The sequence below is a fragment of the Rana temporaria genome, chromosome 7 (genome assembly GCF_905171775.1).
Source record: "Rana temporaria chromosome 7, aRanTem1.1, whole genome shotgun sequence".
Taxonomy (NCBI): Eukaryota; Metazoa; Chordata; class Amphibia; order Anura; family Ranidae; genus Rana; species Rana temporaria.
Window position 1 is genome coordinate 110,668,948 of NC_053495.1, and position 24,437 is coordinate 110,693,384.

General features: G+C 42.5%; 1 protein-coding gene across 8 annotated transcripts in view; it reads left to right on the plus strand.

Annotated features, from left to right (window-relative positions):
- The window catches only part of LOC120946232 (complement factor H-like), a 3,139,400-nt gene that overhangs the window by 1,639,470 nt on the left and 1,475,493 nt on the right, over positions 1–24,437 (plus strand). The window contains exons 22-23 of one of the 8 annotated variants that reach the window (XM_040361060.1): positions 16,169–16,378; positions 19,645–19,672. The exons of the other annotated variants lie outside the window; for them this stretch is intronic. Of the exons in view, the coding sequence (XP_040216994.1) occupies positions 16,169–16,378; positions 19,645–19,661 (227 nt within the window). The 3' untranslated portion in view covers positions 19,662–19,672. Of the gene's footprint in view, positions 1–16,168; positions 16,379–19,644; positions 19,673–24,437 lie in introns of those variants that run through there. 8 annotated transcript variants of the gene reach the window in all.

Genomic DNA, 24,437 nt, shown 5'->3' on the forward strand with positions numbered 1-24,437 from the left:
TGTTTAAATTATGAGGGATGGCCCCCCTGATGCCCCCCATGTTACCCCTAACAAAAAAAGGGGGGGCAGCGAAGAAAGAGGAACGGGGGAAAATATGTCTTCGTCCCTCCCTCTCTCTCTCCTCACTGATGAAAGGATAAGGGGTTTAAATAAGAATGGTAAAAGGGATGGGAAGGAGGAATGTGAAAAGTATAAATGCTGGGATGAAGTAGAATAAGAACCTGCTTGTGTTTTATAATGATTAACTATGTGTTTGTATCGTGAAAGGGAGGGGGGGGGGTGGAAAAATGTCCCTAAAATTATTCCCTCCAACTGTTGTGCTCGTGAGAATTTTCAGTTTATCGCGTTGATATGTATCTGCCAGTTTTTCCTTTTGTGTTTGTTTGTGTTTACTAATACTCAATGTGCTTTATATTAAGGTTATTAACGTGTCTTTCCTTTCATCTTCCGACCCTTCATTGAGGAGGGATGAAGAAGAGAGAGAGGAAAAAAAGGGTTGGTGAGACAGGGGGGTAATTCCTTCTGCATCAACACGTGACACTTTATTCTATACATTATGTTAAAAATGTTGTGGTCCATTCCTCATCCCTCCTCCTCATTTCAGGTATCTCTTAAGCGGTATTTAGATATTCAACAAAGTCAGGCATTTAATTCTTGAGCGCATTTTTCCTATTCTACCCATATTTTTTTACATTTCTTCTGTTGGTTTCTAGTTCCGTGTACCCATCTTTCTGCCTCCATTATTCCATATACTTCTCCCCTTTATTCTGCTAAGGTAGGGCATGTAACCTGCTTCCAATATCTGGGGATCAACTTCTTGGCAGCGTTTAATAAATGTGGTGTGATGCTATTTTTATACGATTTATAGATCCCATAGACCATGGAACAAAAAGTGCAATGGTGTTAACTCTATGGGTTTCTTAGACATCCTCTTTATCAATGGGGCTATTTCTTCCAAAAATACTCTAATCTTTGGGCAGTTCCACCAAATGTGGAGGAAGGTGCCCTTTTCTTTACAGCCCCTCCAACAGCCATTACTTGCAGATGAGTATATTTACGCTATTCGCGCAGGGGTCCGATACCACCTAGCTAGGAACTTATATGACATCTCCTGGATAGATGAGCTTACTGACAATGAGTGTGTTACTTCCCATAAGTTTTTTTATTTGTGATGCTGTAAATGTACAGCTTAGCTCCTTTTCCCATTCTTTAATAAAATATGGGGTTGAGGAATCTTGTCCACTAAGTATTAACCTATACATTTGGGATAATAGGTGATTGGGTTTTGACATCTTTATACACATTTTTCAAACGTGGTTAGAGAGTCTACAGTCCTTAATTGGGGTTCTAATTTTTTAAAGAAGTCTCGGATTTGATAATATCTCCACCCCGCCATTGCCATCTCCCATTGAGATGACATCAATTCCGCTTGGGAGATAAGTATTCCCAGTGGGGTGTACCTGAGACACACAGTATTCCCATCTGATTCCCACGGGCCTAACACTCCCTTTTCTTCCTCAGGGGGAACCATGGAAATCCTCCTAATGGGGCCGGCACTGTAGAGGAAGCATCGGCTTATGGGGCTCTGCTCTGCAGCCACTTTCTTCCTCTACCACCAGCTTCATTTAAAAACACTGATGCTGTGGTATGGCTGGTCGGCAACCTGCGATCTGGGCTTACCAACCCTCCATTCCAGAGAAGGAGGTAGCTGGCCACATCAGAGAGCTCCGCGGGCCACATGTGGCCCCCGGGCCACTTGTTGGCCACCCCTGCCTTAGATGATATCCATGGTGCTCCTTCTAGATTTCTTCCTGCCATGTTTTTCGAAACCCATGCTTTATTCTCAGAATCTTGACACCAATTTAGTATACGTACCAAAGACATTGCTCTGTAATACAGTGCAATGTCTGGTAACCCTAGCCCCCCCTCCTCCTTACTACTGCGTAGAATGTTATACGCTATTCTAGCATTTCCATCCTTCCTTATGAAGGACAAGAATGCTTTACGTATCTTTTTAAAGAATGTTTTGGGGAGCGGTATAAGGACTGTATATAGGACATAAATTAATCTAGGTATTACATTCATCTTAAGAGTGTTTATTCTGCCCATCCATGTTGATGTGTGTCCTTTCCATCTATTCAAGTCCTCTATTATTTCTGCAGCTAGAGAGCTATAGTTACGTTCATATATAAGCTTTATATCTGCAGCAATATAGACTCCTAAATAGAATATTGATTCTTTATTCAATATAAACGGGTGGCTATTTTTCAAAGATGTAATTAATGGTTTTGGCACATGGCTAGGTAGTATTACAGATTTTTCTGTATTTATTTTAAAATTCGATAGTTTTCCATATCTCATCAGTTCCTGCATCAAAGCCTCTATAGATTTCTGTGGTTTGGAGAGAAAAAATATTAAGTCGTCTGCATATGCTGACACTTTATGCTGTCTAGAGCCAATTTCAACTCGTCTTATTCTGTCATTCTCCCTTATTTTGCATAACAAAGGTTCCAGAACAAGGGCGAATAATATATGGGATAGGGGTAGCCTTGTCTTGTGCCATTCCGTATATCAAAACCTCCGATAAGGTCCCATTAACCTTAATCTTTGCTCTTGGTCTGGTATATAGTGCTGATACCCATCACATCATCTGTTCTCCCATACCTATTTCTTTTAATACTTCTCTCATAAATATCCAATTTACTCTATGAAATGCTTTTTCGGCGTCCATTGATATTACTACTCTTGGCATCTTATTAGGTCCATTCTGCATCCAATGGAGTACGTGAAGGGCTTGTATGGTATTATCTTTAGTTTCCCATCCCTTCACAAACCCTGTCTGATCAAAATGCACCAGCTGTGTTATTTTATCCTGTAGTCTACTCGCCAGTATCTTTGCTAGTAGTTTAGTATCTGAATTAAGGCGGGAGATAGATCTATAATTTGTGCGGTATTGGGGATTTTTTCCATGTTTTGTTATAACTGTCACATAAGCCAATACTGCTTCTGGGGGTAATGGGTTAGTTGCTTAGATTTTATTAAAATAATCACATAATGGTATGGACAGGATATCATTATATTTCTTATAATACACATTTGTTAGACCATCTGGTCCCGGACTTTTCCCTATCAATAATTCTTCAATTGCTTTTTTTATTTCTTCTAAAGTTATCTGTTCTTCCATTTTTTCCACCTCTCTCAAAGAGAGAGATGTTAGTGCGGACTCCTCAATATATTCTCTTATCCTCTCTATCTGGCCCTCTTATTCTATTCTCGACAATGTTGGTTGGATATTATATAGGGGACCTATAGAAGCTTAGAAATTCCATAGCTATAGATTTTGTATCCGTTACTTGTTTGTAATTCACACAGATGTTATGTACATGGGAGAGTTACTGTTGTTTTTTTAATTGTCTAGCCAGTAATTTTCCACATTTGTTCTCATGCGCATAAGATTTGTGTGCGAAAAATCTGTACTTTTCTTTAACCCTTCTGTCCAAGTACGTGGAAAGTTTTGTAGTATTTCCAGCTACTTTGCATCCCCAGGTTCTAAACTATTTTTATGTTTGGTTTCGAGTTCATGTATATTTCCTAAGATGTCTTCCAGCTCCTTCTTTTTTCCCTCTTTTGACTTAAGATCCGTGTGCTATAAGTCCCCCCCCCCCCCCCCTGATGACCGCCTTGTGGGCCTCCCATATCGTTTGCTCTGATACCTCCCCCCAATGTATTTATTTCAAAATATTCTATCATTTTATGTCATATATCCACCGCTATCTGTTTTTCATCTAACAGCAGCTTGTTTAATCCTCATGTCCGCTCCCAATGATGCAGATACCGGCAAAATGTCATCACCACTGGTGCGTGGTCATATATTGTTATTGACTCAATTGTAACAGCATTCACATATTCCAGATAATATTGGTCCATCAGAAATAGATCCAATCTGGAATATACTTTGTGTGTCTTTGAGTAATAACTATAATCTCTCCACCCTTCATTTAATGCCGCCAACTTTCCACCAAGTTGCGAGCTCGTAGCAGTTTTTTCACATGTTTGAGGGCTTTAAATGATAGTGCTGTTTTCCCTGCAGTTGTATCTAGTTTGGGGTCCATAATAATGTTAAAATCCCCTCCTAAGATCACAAATCCCTCCCCAAACTTGTCCAGCTTCCCCATAGTTTTCACAAAAAATTCTACTGTACACGTGTTTGGGGCGTAAATAGAAGCAAATGTATAGCACTGTCCATATAACATTCCCTTAATAAACAAAAACCTTCCTTCTGGATCCTTTTGTACTGCTGTAGAAATTATAGGACACATTTTTCCAAAAGCTATCGCTACGCTCCTTGCCCTTGCAATGGGTGTGAATGCATGAAACCATTGATTATAGGGGGACAATGGTAGCTTGGGTACAGATGCTGACATGAGGTGCGTCTCCTGCATATAGATAATATCCGCAGACAAATGACGCATCTCCTGCCATAGACGGCCCCTTTTCTGGGGTGAATTTAGTCCCCTTACATTGTATGTCATAATTTTTAATGAGCTAGCCATCACCTATTTTACCATTGACTTTCTAGACTCTCTTAAAGCGGAACTCCACTCTAAAGTGGAACTTCCGCTCATCGGAACCCTCCCCCCCTCCAGTGTCACATTTGACACCTTTCAGGGGGGAGGGGGGTACAGATACCTGTCTAAGACAGGTATTTGCACCCACAGAGAAATTTGCATTCCTTCATATTCGATCAGGGGTGTATTTCGTGCAATCCTCATAGTTTCTTTCACTGAATATTTATGGAATTTACATATCACATCCCTTGGCTGCAAAATTACTTACTTGGTCACTCATATAGTCTTTAGGAAGTCTCATTGCTTTGTTCTGGATGCTGCTGAATGCTGTGCAATGGCATTGATGTGGTTTGTACACTACATGGACTTTCAAGGATAGGATATCGTTTTCAGTGAAGTGAAGGGCTATCGCAAATCCCACATCTGTGCAGTTACTTGTGTTGATAGTCATTCGAAAAGCAGGAGGTTGTGGGACTTTAACCACTTCCATACCGGGCACTTACGCACCTTCCTGCCAAAGCCAATTTTCAGCTTTCAGCACTGTCGCACTTTGAATGACAATTGCGCGGTCGTGCTACACTGTACCCAAACAATTTTTTTATCATTTTGTTCCCACAAATAGAGCTTTCTTTTGGTGGTATTTGATCACCTCTGCGTTTTTTTTTTTTTTGCGCTATAAACAAAAGAAGAGTGACAATTTAAAAAAAAAACACAATATTTTTTACTTTTTTATTTAATAAATATCACAATTTTTTTTTTAAAAACTTTTTTTTCCCTCAGTTTAGGCCGATATGTATTCTTCTACATATTTTTGGTAAAAAAAAATCGCAATGATCATATATTGATTGGTTTGCGCAAAAGTTATAGCGTTTACAAAATAGGTGATAGATTTATGGAATTTTTATTTTATTAATTTTTTTACTAGTATTGGCGGCGATTTGCGATTTTTTTACTGTCACCGTGACATTGCGGCGAACACATCGGACACCTTTGACACATTTTTGTCGCCATTCACATTTATACAGCGATTAATGCGATAAATATGCACTAATTACTGTATAAATGTGACTGGCATTCAAGGGGTTAACACTAGGGGGTGAGGGAGGGGTTAATATGTCTACCTGTATTGTGTTCTAACTGTGGGGGAAGGGGGGTGACTGGGGGAGGTGACCGATCTATGTCCCTATGTACAAGAGACACAGATTGGTCTCCTCTGTCCCCTGACAGGACGTGGAGCTCTGACGTGGAGCTCGCACGCCCCCCAGTGGCCGGAGGAATACAGGACGTCAAAAGACGTCCTGTTGAATATTCAGAGTCACCGTGAAGCCGTCATTTGACGATGGCCCGGTGCTCAAATGGTTAAATGAGGCACATGGCAATCTATGGCACTTTGCCTCCAACCTTATCATTGTTAAGGAAGAAAAAGAGATTGGGACTTTAAATGAGGTGCGTGCGAACAGCTGGAAACATTTAATGTATGACTATTTCATGTGTATATACACAGGTGGACTCATAGCACAATACAATATGAAAAATATATATTGATATTGAGAGTGGATTTCATTAAAAAGCTCCATCAACAGGTAACAAGGCATACATGATTGCAACAATACATACATGTGATAAAAATGAGTTTGATCATAATGCATAATTAACCTAATGATAAAGTGGATGTAAACCCGAATTTTTTTTTATTTTTTTTTATGTCACAATGTACAGTATAAGATTTCCTATCATCTGTGCCCAGTCTTGCCACACATAGTTATTCCAGCTCTGAGCAATCCTCTTTTATTGTTCAGTGAAATAAAACGGACTTACAGAGAAAAACCTTAGTCCGTCCCGGCCCCCTTGCTGTGAGTCAAGCCTCGTACACACGTCCGAGAAACTCGACGGGCGAAACACATCGTTTTGCTCGTCGAGTTCCTTGTGAAGCCGCCGAGGATCTCGGCGAGCCAAATTTTCCCATTCCCTTCAAGGAAATAATGAACATGTTCTCATTTTGGCCCGACGAGATCCGCTTCTTGCTGGTTTTTGCCGAGAAACTTGTTTGTGTGTACAAGGCCTGACAGGTTATTTACATATCTCATGCACTAGCCTGGAGACAAGCATTATTTTTTAATTCCCACCCCCACTCCTTTTCTGAAGTCCTTTTCTGGATTTTGACCTGGATGTTAGTGATCATAGCAGAATTTAGTGTAAGGAATACATAGGAATAAATGCATGTTGACAAGGGGAGTGTAGAGGTGGGCGGGGAGTCTACTGACATCACGACTCCACCCACAGAGCTCCAGACAACAGGCCCACCCACAGAATCTGCAGTTTTTCAGTTCTTATAACAGACAGAGGGGAGACATTTGACAGGTAAGGATACATGCAGGGGGCTTGTATATCCTTATAGATCAGAACTATGGCAGGAGATTAGAAAGGATGAGAGTGGGTTTACATCCACTTTAAGAGCTGACTTGTATGTAGATTTAGGACAATACATTTTTTGATACAGAATTGGCAAAAATCAGACAAATGATTGTAGTATAAAAAATGCATCCTAAAAGCTTGATGCATTTCCCGGTGCAGACGTCCCCTAGCGGCCCGTTGTCCATAACACAACATGATGTACTTACAGCTGAGTTGTGAGCATATTAGGGAGGGGTATTTTTTTTCATTGGGATGGATTCATCCTTCCCTCCTTCCCCTTCCCTTATTATTTTTGTTTAACTATGAGACTACAATGTTGTTTATATATCTGCTCCTGAGGAAGTGGAATATACGCCACAAAAAGATCAAGCATTTAGGATGCAATTTTTATACTACAATCATGTGTCTGATTTTTGCTAATTGTGCATCAAAAATGTATTGTCCTATTCAAATCTACATACAAGTCAGCTCCTAACGCTTATCATTAGGTTATTATGTGTTATGATCCAACCGAATCAGTGACCAACGCATTTTGATCACATATATGTATTGTTGCAATCATGTATGCACTTTGCAAGGGAACTTTCCACACAGCTTAGTGAGTGAGGTGAAGCTCTACTGACTTCCATCATCCAATTACATGCAAGCTTTTTTTCTCCTTATTTTTGTTTGCGTGTGATGGAGTATTATTTGCAAAGTGACAGCTCTCCACATTGACTAAAGTCTGGGGATAATCCTCTTTCAAAGTTCAACTTCACTTCCAACGTGAACAGCATACGCTCACTGGCCACTTTATTAGGTACACCTTGCTAGTGACGGGTTAGAGCCCTTTTGCCTTCAGAAACGCCTTAATTTTTCAGGGCATAGATTCAACAAGGTGTTTGGAAACATTCCTCAGAGATTTTGGTCCATATTGACATGATAGCATCACGCAGTTGCTGCAGATTTGTCGGCTGCACACCCATGATGTGAATCTCCTGTTCCACCACATCCCAAATGTAGCGCTACCCCCGAAGGAGCCGCTGGTTTGTTGTTGGGATCGGCATATTAAGTTACCTTGATGTGGTCCAGGGGTGCAGTTGTAGAAACAAAGTAGTGAGTGAAGGTCCAGACAGTGAATAAAGGGTTTTCCAATGCTTTATTTCCAGGCCAACACGGCCAACATCAACTACAATTAGTCGCCAATTAATTGTGATTCGTCGCCACTCTTTCTGAGTGGGTGAAGTGCCCCCGGACAGACCCCTCTCACAAGCCTGGCAGCCGAGGTGTCACTTTGGATTGCTGGGAGGAACAAATCTCTCTCACAGACCTGGCTCTAGGGCCTCTGCCACAGGCCAATTACTTTAAGTGAGCTGAATGGAGAGAATCCTCCCAGTAAGTTTTAGAATAGGTCACCAGATGACAGCAAAGCGTACCTGTCAGCATTCCGGTCACCAGATCCCAGATTGGTTCGTTCAAGCCCTGTTGGACAACCTGCCTCCGGGTTCTCCTCAAGCCGACCCCCCCCAATCGAACGGCACCCAGCCTGGGATCCTCTCAATAGAACCGGAGGTCCAGTAAGTCACTGGAGTCCCTTTTCACCTCTGGATGAGGTTCTGTGTAGCCTGCAAATTTGGCCTGGTGGGCCGCGCTGGCGGGGTCCATTGATGCGTGCACCCTGAAGGTGGATGCCGCACCTGGAACCGGGACCCCGCAACGATTTTTGAGCACATGACACCTGTCACAGATATACTCTCCCCCAGCATGCCCCGCGAGGAAAAAACTCCTCTGATTGGCTGCTGGGGAAAACTTGCTCTGCCAGAACCCCTCTGGTGCCAACTGCTGGCCAGGGATGGCACCGCATCCCTGGAGTACAGACTGACCCAGTGGACAATTCTGGAATGACAGAAAGTCCCAATTTAGTAAATTGTGAATGGGAGCAAACTAACTCTCCCATTCGCCACTAACTTAAGCGTAGTGCCCATACTGAAAGTAAGGGGGCGCTACACAAAGATGCTCTTTTGGATTTCGATCCGGTGACTGTGGAGGCCATTAGAGTACAGTGAACTTATTGTCAGTGTGAGATGATTTGAGCTTTGTGACATGGTGTATCATCCTGCTGGAAGTAGCCATCAGAAGATGGGTACACTGTAGTCATAAAGAGATGGACATGGTCGGTAAACAATACTCAGGAAGGCCGTGACATTTAAAAGATGCTCAATTGGTACTAAGGGGGCCAAGTGTGCCAATAAAATTACACCACCACCGTTAGCCTGACCCGTATTACAAGGCAGGATGGATATAATGCTTTCATGTTGTTTACACCAAATTCTGACCCTACCATCTGACTGTCGCAGTTGAAATCAAGTCTCATCAGACCAGGCAACATTTTTCCAATCTTCTATTGTCCAGGTTTGGTGAGCCTGTGCCAATTGTAGCCTCAGTTTCCTGTTCTTAGCTGACAGGAGAGGCATCTGGTGTGGTCCTCTGCTGCTGTAGCCCATCTGCTTTGATGTGATGTGCATTCAGAGATGGTATTCTGCATACATTGGCCCAGATTCAGGTAGAATTGCGCATTATTTACGGAGACGCAGGGCAACGTTTTTGCCCTGCACCCCCACAAATTTGCTCCGCTGCCCTTGATTCAAGGAGCATAAGCTCCGTAAATTGCGCGGGGAGTGCGCTGGCAAAATGCCCGGCGCAAGAGCACGCAATTTAAATGATCCCGTAGGGGGCGGGAATCATTTAAACTAGGTGCGTTCCCGCGCCGATCGTAGAGCGCATGCTCCGTCGGGAAACTTTCCCGACGTGCATTGCGGCAAATGACGTCGCAAGGACGTCATTTGCTTCAAAGTGAACGTGAATGGCGTTCAGCGCCATTCACGATTCACTTACGCAAACTACGTAAAATTCAAATTTTGCGATGCGGGAACGATGGGTATACGTAACATGGGCTGCCCCTGCTAATAGCAGCCTTGCGCAAAAACCGCCGTACGTAAACGACGTAAATTGCGTACGCAGGGCTCACGCAACGTTGTGAATTGGTGTTAGTATGCAATTTGCATACTATACACTGAGCACAACGGGAACGCCACCTAGCGGCCACCGCAAGAATGCAGCCTAAGATATGCGGGCATAAGAGCCTTATGCTGCGCAGATCTTAGGCTGCAGTCGGCGTAACAAGGTTCCTGAATCAGGAGCACTCGTTACGCCGGGGCAAGTAAGCAATTGCGCTGTGTAACCTATGGTCCTGTGATGGATCTCAGATACCCCAGGTGAGTACATCCGCCAGACCTGGGTCTCCTGTCCTCCAAACGCACCCGCAGCCTGTAGATTCGCCATAACCAGCCCTTAACCCCTCAATCACGAGACAATCCACACAGGTGTTGAGGGTTAAACATGCAGAGCACAAACTGTTTATTAAATCCAAGACATACAGTTTTACACACAGTTAGGGACACTCCCCTTAGCCTTGTCAAAGAGGGGAGGGGGTAGGGGACAAGGAACAACCAATGGGAACTGAACATTTGTACATTGAAACAGGCTACAGATAAACATAATGAGATTATGGTAAGCAGGCAGCCTCTCAATACACATCCCCTGCGGAGAGACGTCTCCAGTCCAGACCATTGTCTATGTGCAATGAACCAAGACAATTAGACACAGCAACAAGGGGGGGGGGGTGGGGGAGAAGGGCTGTAGCATTACATGACATTATCTCAATGCCAGCTTGTCTTCAGGTCTCCAGTATCTCCAGTATTCTGGGCCATAATCTGTGGGTAACAGGCCCGCCCACAGTCCCTTCCAAAACACACAGTGGCAGTGGGTTCTGTCACAAGACCCTTATGTGAGCACCAAAAAAATGTCCAAAATCCATACCAGGCACTTCAGGGGATTTTAAGGGGAACCCTGAGCCAAAATAAAAAAATGTTGTAGGGGTCCCCTCAAAATCCATACCAGCCCCTTATCCGAGCATGAAACCTGGCAGGCTGCAGGAAAAGAGAGACAAGAGAGTGACCCCCTGAACCGTGCCAGGTCACATGCCCTCAACATGGGGAGGATGCTTTGGAGTCGCCCCCAGAGCACCTTGTGCCCATGTTGATGAAGACAAGGGCCTCAACCCCACAACCCTTGCCTGGTGGTTGTGGGAGTCTGCCGGTGGGGGAATTATCAAAATCTGGAAGACCCCTTCGCTGTGATCAAAGATGAATGGACATTGCAGGATTTTTTTATTTTTTATTTTAATAAATGAATTGTCCCAAACTGTCTACTGTCATTTTGACACTTTTTGTTGAATGAGTAGGGGTACAATGTACCTGATACCCATTTGCATGGGGGGGCCGGGACCTGGGGGTCCCTTTGTTAAAAAGGACTTTCAGATTCCAATAAGCCCCCTGTGGATGAGTCTTTTGACACATTTTCTCATGGACTACCACATTTGGTTTTCACCAACCCAAGGACTTATGAGTTATTCTTTTTAATCACATAAGGCTCTTATATTTTGCCTGTGTTGTTGTATGTATGCATTTATGCAATTTATTTATTTATTCACTGCATTTAGAGATTTGATTCACCTTCATTTTTTCGATACACTTTGACATTACTATTGAGGTTATCTTCTAGTCACACTATTGGATTATTTTTTTAAATAGTTTTCTTTAAGGTGTGGGTGTTAGCACTAGGTTTAGATCAGTGCCTCACCGGCCAATTTATTCAGTGCAGCTTTTTTTCTTTATATATTTGAGAGAAGTGTTGCCTGATGCAACATGAATGCCTGTGTAGGGGCATCCCTGACATCTAAAGGCCTAATGGTGACCTCCAGAGTCAGGGAGAGCTGACATCCTTCCTTGTAGTGTGGGCTATTAGGCATGGTGGGTATACTGCAAGTTGGAAACTTTATTGTCTCTTTAACATAACTGGTGGAGAGAGGGTTAGGGCCAGGACACCCTTAGACCAATGCAATAGCAATTGGCAGACTCCGAGACAAAAATAATAGGCAGACAGATACAGTATACAGGCGGAGGTGTGAATGGAATGAAATAATTGCGCTATCGAGAAAAGAAAGTGAAAAGGAAGCAGCTATACAAGAATGTGACCAAATTTGAATGCAAATGAAGTTAAATATGCAGCGCTAAGTGATAAACAGTGAAATAAATGCAAATCACTAATGTTAAAAACCCAAAAGGGTATAATAAATCGTGACAACAGTGAATAAAACTGAGTCCATGAGCAAAGACTAGAAAAACTATATAGCAATGTCCATCGTAAATGATGTAGGAATCCAATGACAAAAGATGTTGCCAGGGTTGACAGGTGTCACAGAGTATATCTTCTGAATAAAAGTGATGTGTCTTAAACACTCTTACCAGAGATGTTGGACCCACCTGTCAGTGACAGAGGGTCAATCAGGCTTATAGGTTCCCAATGGGTGGGTCGACAGGATATCCAGAGGATCCGATGGAACTCCAAACGTTCATATGTGGGTCCCAATGGAAGAAGCCAGAGATGAAGACAACTGGACCTGGTTGCGCATGATCGGTACTCAGTCTACCACAGATATTCTTAAAGCGTATCTCCACTCTAAAGTGGAGTCCCGCTGATCGGCACCCTCCCCCCCTCCGGTGTCACATTTGACACCTTTCAGGGGGGAGGGGGGTGCAGATACCTGTCTACAGACAGGTATCTGCACCCACTTCCGGCCCTACGATGCGGGAAAAAGACGGGTTTTTCCCTTGCTTCCCGTCCGTCCCCCGTTGTATGCTGGGAACACTCGGCTCCCAGCACACAGCGGGAGCCAATCGGCGGGCGCAGCGCGACTCGCGCATGCGCCGTAGGGAACCGGGCAGTGAAGCCGGAGCGCTTCACTTCCTGGTTCCCTCACCATGGATGGAGGGGGGAGCAGCAGGGTGACGAGCGATCGGCTCGTCATCTGCTGCGATCGGCGCGGGACTCCAGGACAGGTAAGTGTCCTTATATTAAAAGTCAGCAGCTGCAGTATTTGTAGCTGCTGGCTTTTAATATATTTTTTTAGTGGCACATCCGCTTTAAGGGCTCCAGTAACCGAACAACTCCAGGATACTCCAAAAAATACTCAGTGAATACTGAGCTTTTATAACCCCCCTGGGGTAATTATGGTAGAATGAAAACCTGTCAGGTGATTTTTCAAACTCCTGGAAAGTTCTGTGGTTTGTCACGTGACTCAACAGACCTGTGTCTTGGTCCTTAGAAAGATTTCTGCAAATGCTTCAGGAGAACACAACAAAGGTCCCCCAGCTAAACAATAGTCAGGACTCCATAAAGATTAAAGCCATAAAGTCTTTAAGGCTGCATGCAGCAACTGTATTTGTAGAACTGATGTCTCCTATGGCAACTAAACTTTTGACAGTCAATAGAGATCTTATTCATGTAACGCACAGTAACACGTTAGATCGCCTCTCACATCTCACAGTATCCCACTGTAGATCTTCTCTCACTGAGCTCCCAGTCTCTCACTACACTTTCATATCCCAGTTGTCACTGGATCCTCTGAGCTTTTCCACAGTTAACCCGCTGTATATCCTCAAGCAGCACCCCTGCTAACCCGCTGGGTCCCTGGCTTGGCACTCTGCTGAAGCTTTCCCACTTATTCACCATCCCTGGCTGGTGAAAAGGCTGCTCTGGTACTTTTTCAGACTTCCATACACTGGCCTTTAATACCAGGAGTGGTTGTCCCTTGGTGACAACTGTTTCCCGCTTTACCTCTGGCCTTAATGCTCTATTGCCCCTGGCAACAGGAGTGGTCAACCCTTGTGGCAACTGTTTCTCCCTCACCACTGGCAATTATTCGATTCCCTGTCTGAACAGCCTTCCAGGTGGCACAGAGCCCCGATCACTGACTTCCCCTCGAATAAATAGGCTCTCCCAGCAGGCCAATTGGCCAAAGGAAGCCTGGCCAATTGGCTGAGACAACCTATCCACTCCTAGTCTCAATTCACTATGCCACTGTCATTCTAATGCCACCTAGTGACAGAAGAGAGCGATGCATCAGATCCAGAGTTAGGGAAAACTCAGTGGATCCCACTAAGAATTAGCCATGCTAGTAATCACCTAGCAAACTAAATTTGTTAGCAACCCTGCCTACAACCAGGGTGCTCATTAACACTATAGGTGTGGTAATGAGCTTTTAGGCTGCTTTAAAATTTTGTGCACGTGTGAAAGAGCCCAAACACTCCAAACGAATAACAAAATATCAAGTGCAATAAAAGTGTACGCCTCCAAATATAAATGTGAATAACATAATATGAAGTGCTGAAACAAACAGTGAAAGTCCGTGAACCAATCAAATCTGTAAAGCAGTCCGTGAAGGAATATTAGCTAGATTCAGTAAGAGTTAGGTCGGCGTATCAGTAGATACGCCGACCTAACTCGGAATCTGCGCCTACCTAAGTTTAAGTGTATTCTCAAACAGAGATACACTTAAACCTATCTAAGATACGACGGCTTGCGCTGTCCTATCTTAGGGTGCAATATTTAGGCTGGCCGCTAGGTGGCGCTTCCATTGCGGTCGGCGTAGAATATGTAAATCACTAGATACGCCTATTCACGGCAACGTAAGCCCGGCTGCCGCAGTACAGATACGCCGCTTACGTAACGCATTATCAGGCCTAAAGATATTCCATCAAATAGTTGGAATAGTAATGTTAAAGTATGGCCGCCGTTCCCGCTTCGAAATTCGAAACATTTACGTTGTTTGCGTAAGTCGTCCGTGAATAGGGATTTACGTCATTTACGTCCACGTCAAAACCAATAGGCCCGTGCGTCGTACGTTGCCGCAATGCACACTGTAGGCGGACGGCGCATTCGCCGTTCCAAAAAAACGTCAATCACGTCAGGTCAAGCGCCATTAACATAAAACACGCCCCCTCAGCTAAATTTGAATTAGCCGCCCTTACGCCCGCCCGCTTTAGGCTACGCTACTTAGCAGGCAAGTACTATGTGAATCATGTACTTGCCTCGCTAACTTACGGCGGCGTAGTGTAAAACAAGCTACGCTACGCTGCCGCAAAGTTAGGGTGGGCTATGTGAATCTAGCTATATGTTTCCCCAGATAAGGCCACCACCTTTATGCTGGGTTCACACTGATGTGAATTGGATGTGGGTTGCCCCACATCCAATTCGCATGACAGGAGATTGTGACCGGCTCTCAATGCAGAGCGAATTTCACTGTCTCTCTGGCTCCATTTCAGGTCCGAATTCAGGCAAAAATTTGGGCCTGATTCATCCCTGAAACAGAGAACAGGGATGCACCAGACCCCTGCTGTTAGCCGCATCCGCACACAGTGTGAACCCAGTCTTATTGCCTTTTGTGCATTTTTTCGCCCTAAAGTATGAACCTCATCACAAAGGTCAGATAAGCACACCTTCAGAACATAAATCCCCCAGTCTGGCAGCTATAGCTGGAATGAATAGTCACAAAATATCGATCCTGGAACTTCTCACACAGCTGTCTTCAGCAAATCAGCTCAAAGATCAACCCAGCCAGTGCAAGCAGATCACCACACTCCAATGACTATCTAGGTTAAAAAAAAAAAAACAGAGGGGAAAATATAGCGTTTCACTGCTGAATAACTAACTTTAAAAAATAACATTTTTAAATCACACTCACATGTAATGAGAAGGGATCCTTATGTAAATCCTATGAAGCAACACCGCTGCACTCAGTAGGGGTTGTGTGGTCCAATGGATGGGTGAGAACTAACAGCCTGTATACAGCCTCCTCTGTCCTCACTCGCTCAAAACTCTGCCGGGAGAAAAGAGGAGGCTGTCTGCAGGCTGTTGGTTCTCATCCATTCATCCAGTGAGCAAATAACAATTTTTAGTTCTGTGGCTGAGAACAGTTTTTGCCTTTATAACCACAGTTCCATCATTTTCTCTTGCTCCAGTTGATTTCTATACTATTCATTTGGTATAGTTTATCATATATTACATTATATTGTACACTTCAGACTGAGAGAACACAAAGCAGTTTTATAATTAGTCCCATTTATGAAAACATTACCCAGAAATGTCAGAACTTTGCAAGCCAAATCGGCCAGGCGTGGAGTCTGCAAGTCCGAGCATAAAAACGTTGTGTTATTTCAAAGTTCATATGACATACTTTTCCATATTTTAAAATAAATTAGTTTTTACCATTTTTCTGAGCATATATATATATATTTTTTTTTTAGGTACATGTCGCATAATCCAAATGGATCTTGATGATAACTTCTTAGAACTGGATGAAAGGCATGAAAATGAGGTGTTTTATGAAGAAGGAGAAACTGTCAGATTTACATGTAAAACTGGATATAGAAACAGGGATGGACTGACAGGAACATGTACTAAATCAGAAGCAAAACAACCAGCTGAATATACACTGACTTATCCTACGTGTACACGTGAGTAGCAATTTATTAAATATTACATTTTGTATCATTTCAACAATATATAATGCATGTAGTGTGTCTGCAGATGATGACAGCCATATTCACTCTTAGAACCAAATATATACAAAACACAATTACATCGCGCTTTTCCCATGAAGATCCTAATCAAGATCATAGTAATCAAATGCATTTTTCTAATAAGAAAAAAAGAACAGTTACACAGTAAGGCCCCTTTCACATGTACGGATCCCGTGAGGATCCGTACATGTCTCATCCGATTTCTCAGCGGGGATCGCTCTGATCCCCACTGAGCCGGCAGATGACAGGGCGGTCCCCGCACACTGTGCAGGGACCGCCCTGTCAGATCTCCGCTCTCCCCTATGGGGGGATCGGATGAACACGGACAGTCTGTCCGTGTTCACCTGATCTGCTCTGCAGACAGATGGAAAAATAGGATATTTCCTCATCCCAGAGCCACAGGTGCTGTATATGCCCCTGGACACAGACAGTCTGCATGAGTTGAAGGTCAGTACGCATGCGTGTGTTAAAGCAAGTACCTGTGTATACCTGTAAACAGTCACTCACACCTATTGATTTCTATGGCTGTACCCAGCACCTGTGGCTTCTTGGCAGGGAAATATACCCAATGTTTATATTGTACAACCCCATGTGTCTATGTACATTAGGGCTAAGGCTGATTTACTAAAGTATTTGAGAATTTCTACAGTATTACATGTTTGAAGATTCACTTAAATGGGGTTGTAAAGCTTCATGTTTTTTCACCTTAATGCATTCTATGCATAAAGGGGTTGTAAAGGTTTGTTTTTTATTTTCTAAATAGGTTCCTTTAAGCTAGTGCATTGTTGGTACACTTACCTTTTCTTTCGATTTCCCTTCTAAATGTTTTTTTTCTTTGTCTGAATTTTTCACTTCCTGTTCCTCCTCAGTAAGCTTTCCACCATCATCCGAGCCATTCGCAAGCTTACTGAAGAGGAACAGGAAGTGAGAAATTCAGACAAAGAAAAAAAACATTTAGAAGGGAAATCGAAGGAAAAGGTAAGTGAATAAACAATGCACTAGCTTAAAGGAACCTATTTAGAAAATAAAAAATGAACCTTTACAACCCCTTTAAGGTGAAAAAACATCCAACGATTAGCGCCCCCCCCCCCCCCCCCAGCCCCTGATTACTTACCTGAGCCCTCGAAAGTCCCGCGTCGTGAACGTGCAGGCTTCTCGACCAGGCTTTTTGGCTCTTCTTGGCTGATTTATTGTATGATTGATAGCAGCGCAGTCATTGGCTCTCGCTGCTGTCAATCAAATCAATGATGCGGCGTGCCAAGGGCGGAGCCGAGTGATACAGTCGGCGGCTATAGCCTCCGTCTGTATCACGGGAGCGTGCCCACAAGATAACCCCCTTGGGAGAGAGCTTCCCATGAAGGGGGTTAGCTGATGTGGGGAGGAACCGAGACAGCCGCCGAGGGACCCCAGAAGACGAGGATCCGGGCCACTCTGTGCAAAACTAAATGCAGTGGAGGTATGACATGTTTGTTTTTTTTGTTTTTTAACCACTTCCCGACCTCCTCATGTACATTTACGTCGGCAGAATGGCACGGACAGGCACAATCACGTACCTGTACGTCCTCTGCTAGACGTGGGTGGGGGGTCCGATCGGGACCCCCCCGGTACATGCGGAGGTCGGGTCCGCTCAGGGAGCGATCCGGGACGACGGCGCGGCTATTTGTTTATAGCCGCTCGGTCGCGATCGCTCCCCGGAGCTGAAGAATGGGGAGAGCCATGTGTAAACACGGCTTCCCCGTGCTTCACTGTGTCGGCGCATCGATCGCGTCATTCCCTTTATAGGGAAGACACGATCGATGACGTCATTCCTACAGCCACACCCCCCTACACTAGTAAACACACACAAAGTAAACCCTAACTCCTACAGCGCCCCCTGTGGTTAACTCCCAAACTGCAACTGTCATTTTCACAATAAAGAATGCAATTTAAATGCATTTTTTGCTGTGAAAATGACAATTGTCCCAAAAATGTGTCAAAATTGTCCGAAGTGTCCGCCATAATGTCGCAGTCACGAAAAAAATTGCTGATCGCCGCCATTAGTAGTAAAAAAAATGCAAAAAATAAAAATGCAAAAAAAACTATCCCCTATTTTGTAAACGCTATAAATTTTGCGCAAACCAACCGATAAACGATTATTGCGATTTTTTTTACCAAAAATAGGTAGAAGAATACGTATCGGCCTAAACTGAGGGAATTTTTTTTTTTTATATATGTTTTTGGGGGATATTTATTACAGCAAAAAGTAAAAAATATTGCATTTTTTTCAAAATTGTCGCTCTATTTTTGTTTATAGCGCAAAAAATAAAAACCGCAGAGGTGATCAAATACCACCAAAAGAAAGCTCTATTTATGGGGAAAAAAGGACGCCAATTTTGTTTGGGAGCCACGTCGCACGACCGCGCAATTGTCTGTTAAAGCGACGCAGTCCCGAACTGTAAAAACCCCTTGGGTCTTTAGGCAGCAATATGGTCCGGGGCTTAAGTGGTTAAAGGAACCTTTGGTTAAAGGAACCTTTACAACCCCTTTAAATTATCCAGTCACGTGAAAAAAAAATCTCTGTTTACTGGCTGATCGGAAAAAAAACGGATCCATGTATGGCCAGTCTTATTTATTGTGCACAGAATTTAATAATTGAAGTAAATCTTCAGACATTTTATTGTTTGAACAATCTCAAATACTTTAGTAAATTAGTCTCACTGAGTCTAGGTCAGAGGCCTGTCATCTGTGTCTGTGGTTGGTCTTGGTATCATGCCAACAAGATTATGGGGTTGATTTACTAAAGGTAAATATACTGTGCACTCGCTCCAGAGCTTAGTAAATGAGGTAAAACGTTGCTTTTCAAAGAATAAATCACATACAAGGAAAGTAAAAAACTGCATTTGTGTTTGTACATGATGATAAAAACCAGCAGAGCTTCCCCTCAGATCTAGAGCAAATGCACCTAAAGTGCACTTACAGTGCACAATATTTTTGCCTTTAGTAAACCAACCTCCTTGTCATTTATTTTACTTGTTTTCTCAAGGTTTGTATTTAAATAGTAATATATACAAGGTCAATAGCTTGGAAAGATTTGTTTTGTATAGTAGCCTTATTTACAGAGTTATAATTCACAGTACACATATATCATGTGTTGGGATTTTTCTATTACATAAGTACAACGTTCAAGTGTAGGCTAATCTTTGTTGTTGTTTTTTTATTAGAAGAATCTGCGGTGTAAAGATGATATGATGTTACTTCCCTACATTTAGAAAATGTTTCCATTTGAACAAAGCAATTATTGGAAAAGAATCTTGGAGTTTTCATCTGAAGGAAAGACTTTCATATGATATGTACAATGATGGATGAAGAAATTATTACACAAATTAGTTATGGCATTAAACAGATTTGTTCACATATTTTGCCTTCACTGTGTGGATTAAGTTTGCGTGGAAACAAATTAATAAAGCATTGTGCAGTGACCTATATTTACGGCCATACAAAAATTGTGCATTTAACACAAGTCATTAAAGTCTGGTATTGGTTTTATACAGTCTTGCAGATAAATAACATTTTTTTTTTGTTCCACAAAGATTTTATTGAGAATAAAAAGAGAACAGTGTTACAGACAATATAGCATCAACCTTATATATGGCAAGCGATCTCCAGGGGAGCCACAACATATTGCTATGCTTGAGATGTAGGAACCAGCAAAACATATATGGTTAGAGTCATACAGCATTGTCAATGACCCCCTAAAAACTTTCAATTATCGCATATCTCCCAAGGTGGAAGTAGCTTAAGGTATCAAGGACGAGAGATATCGGGATATTCCTAATCAAAGGCCCCTGGATCCTTTTACATTGTATAACTCAAAAACCGTTGTGGCCTGTTACCTATATATACCGGTCCTATACCTATCGCTATGTTTCCCCCGTTATAGGTAGCATAGGTGGACAGGGTCTGCTCAACTCCACCCCGTCCTCCCAGCATTAACAAAGAAAGGAGAGGGAGTAGAGAAGAAAAAGGAGAAGAAAGAACGATACGAGGGTAGGGAGGGAGCGAGAGAAAGAAGGAAAGAGGGGAACAGAGAAAAAAAAAAAAGGGGGATACTGCATGAAGGGAAGCGCCGTAACTCAAAGTCACATAGCTGAGGAGATCAGTGAGGAGGGGTGTGGGGAAGCCCACTGCCCTCGCCGTCCACATCATATTGGGATAAGACTAGACCAGTGACGTCCCAAACCAGTTACCAACCGGGCTTAAGATCACCGGCTGTCAATCAGTCCACGGTTCGCATAAGAGCTTGGTAATCTGCTGTGTCTCGGAAATCAAACCACTCGCTCCAGACGGAAGTGAAAGCGGGAATTCTGTCTTGTGCCGTGTGTATCAGCTCCTCTATTGCTGCTAAATGGTTAATGCGTGTCACCCATTCTTTAATAGACGGTGGCACCGTAGCTCTCCAGTGAACAGGAACACATAGTCTAGCTGCATTAATCATGTGTATCGCTACCGAGTTGCGGTAAGTTTTCTTGGAGATTCTGTATAGGTGAAGTAGGTACTGGGCTGGCGAAAACTCCAGGGGAAGCAAAGAGACTGCTGCCGTTATATCATGTACCTTTTGCCAATATGGTTGAATCAGTGGACAGTCCCACCATATATGGAGGAAGGAGCCCAAGGCTTGTCTGCATCTCCAACATCTGTCCGTTACCGGATAAATAACATTTTAACCAATGGAAACTCAACTCCTTGCACATTTATTAAAGCTATTCCTTACTATTCATTTCTATTGGGAGAGTACATTTTTTGATAAGGTTACACTTAAATGATTTCTGCATTATACAAAGGTCCTCTGATGTACAGTACATGCATGGTCTAAGGTCACAGGCGCCTGGGTGCAGAAATATTTCTGGTACCCCCACAAGGGCGTTTCCATCTTACTAACTCCTCCCCTTTACAAATGTTTCTATGGCAACGACTCAAACCTAGAGATGCTCCCCTAAGAAATCTTTGTTACCCTGGAATCCTCCCATGATCTCTTAACAATAAACAAAATACAGAAAGAGAGTACTCTAATAGGCATGTGCAAAAGGGAAACATTTGTTTTGTTTTGTTTTGTTTTAATTTGTTATTTAATTTATTAGTTAGTTAAGTTAGATTCGTTACATGTGTTAAATTCGTTTTCGGAATTTGTTCGTTTTCGACCAGATTTTTCGAAATTCGGTCGAAAACGAACAAATTCTGAAAATATTTCGACCGGATTCGTTAATATTTCAATCGGATTCGAAAACAATTCGATTCGAAAACAAATTCGAATGAAAATTGAAAGCAAATTTGAATCAAAATTTAAAAAATATAAATCGATTTCTAAAAAAGAATACAATAAAATAGAATATAAAATAATAAAACAATAGAATGAAAATCAAAAAATAGTAAAGAACAGAATGGAATTTAATAGAATGTAATCAAATGCAATAGAATATGACCTGGCTTCTTCTATCTATCTTCTATCTATCTTCCATTTCCTGAAATTCGATATTCATACAGAATGAACTCAAATTCGAATAGTAAAATATTATAAGAGTAGAATAATAAAATATATATATATATATATATATATATATATATATATATATAAATTACATTTATATATATAACCATCTTCTGAAATTCGAAATTCATATAGAATGAACTCAAATTCGAATATAAAAATATTAGAATAGAGCAGAAAAAAAAATATTATATATATATATATATATATATATATATATATATATATATATATATATATATATATATATATATATATATATATTTTTTATTTTTCTACTCTTCTAATATTTTTCTATTCGAATTTGAGTTCATTCCATATGAATTTCGAATTTCAGAAAATGGAAGATAGCTAGAAAGAAGATAGATACAAGAAGCCAGGTCATATTCTATTGTATTTGATTACATTCTATTAAATTCCATCCTCACATGGCTCTGGAGAGTGGGCATGTCCTGGATCTGTCTGATGCATTGGGGAGGAGGCGCCCGCGCCAATGGGTATGCCCAGGTAGGGGGATGCTGGAGGAGATGATGCGCCAGAGAAACTGCTGGGGAGGAAGAATGGTGAGCCGAACCAGACGCGTCCAGGTCCAGGCCTTCGTCCACTGCGTGGAGGTCAAAAATGAACAATTCATCTTGATCTGTGAAGAAAAGAAAATACATTAGGTAATACAATAGAAATACACATGGCTTCTTCACCCTAACATTATGTAAAGGCAATTATCTCCCAGCCCTTGTAGACAATCATGTAACATCTTGAGATGTTTTCACTTACATACCAGTTTTCAATTTTTGATATTCAGTGAGATGCACCTAATCAATTTGTGTGTAGGAGATAGTGGTGTCTGTGTGAATTTGCTGCGTCATCCCAAGTTTGCAGAGCTGTGCAGGAAGGTGTAGTACTGTACTGTACTCTGGCCAGGGCGGAGCTGAGTGTCCTCCCCAGGCCAGACGGCCAGAATACAAAGGGATTCCCCTCTACACATCAAGCAGTGTAAAGGGGAATCTCCGCAAGATTTTATCCGCTTGGTAGCATGGCGCATCCACTTGGTCCCTAGAGAAAATCTTAAGGTGTAATGGACACCTAAGTGCTGACCGACCACCACAAACTAATCTACCTCATCAAGACTGACTGTCGCAAATATGGAAGAAAAAATATGCACTTGCAAGTAGAAACACATTAGCTATACCAGCTATTAACATTACACACACCAAAGAGAAGCCATTTAAGCCATTGCATTAGGGATGACCTAATAAAAAGTTGTTTAATAAAATATAGCCGGCTACTAAGTTTTTAAAGTTGATAATTTTGTATGGCCACTTGGCCACTGATTGAATAAGCCCCACTCCTGTTCTAGGCTAGGTAGGTATAAAAGAGAATTAACAATTACTGAACCTTCGATATCCCGGCAGCTGGTGCTTCATCTGCTCCCCTCTGATACTGCAGTGGTGGTCTGGTCTCTCCCAGAGCCATTAAGACCTATGCAGGTCTCAATAATAATAACTTCAGAAGCCCTAGACCATTTAAGTGGAGGTAAGAGAGGGTGCATGGAAATGTGTACAACCACTGGGGATCCAAGGATCAGTATGTCTAAAACTTCTCAAACAAAACCACTAGACAAAATTGAGCAGTTAAATAAAAACTCCAGAATACATGTAAAATAAAAATATATCACTAAACTAAACAGCCTTGCCTATGTGCATTGCAAAACAATACACTGTGGAGTCTGAACTATAGCCTAAAGACTCTGACTTTTTATAGATATTTGACTGCACAAAGATCTACGAGGTCACAAGGTCATTTACAATTTTTTGCTTTAGATCAGGGGTCTCCAAACTTTTCAAACAAAGGGCCAGTTTATTGTCCTTCAGGCTTTAGGAGGGCATGGTTGTGTCTGTGGCTAGCGGGGGTAGAAATGTTCGATGCCCGGCATCAGTAAGAATAAATATGGCCTAAGGGTTGGTGGGCACTGGCCACTGGGCAATAGAACGTGTAGTGCCCCTCTTAGTAGGAGGAATAATATCCCATCAATGGTATCAGTGGAGGAAATAGTGCCCCATTGTTGGTGCCAGTGGGAGTAATAATGTCCAAGGGATGGATAAAGGCTAGCAAGGGGCCACATCTAGCCCTCGGGCCACAGTTTGGAGACCCCTGCTTTAGATGATGCCAAAGGTGAGGCACCAGAGTCATGAGGAAATTGTTAATGCATGCATCAGGGGCATGCCAGAGATTGAAGGGACTGCCAGCCAATAATTGGAGATTATTGTCTGACACACCCCCTCCAGCCAGCTGTGTTATTCACGATGACAGTGATTGGCTCAGACTGGGAATCTGAACTGCAGCAAGAAGGTGGCGTCATCAGGGAAGTGGCGTTGAGGGTTTAACAAGCACAGGTAATGCTAACAGGAAGACTCAAATCAACTGCAGAGGGGGACTAATAAATAATTAATCATGGCAGCTAAACGGAAG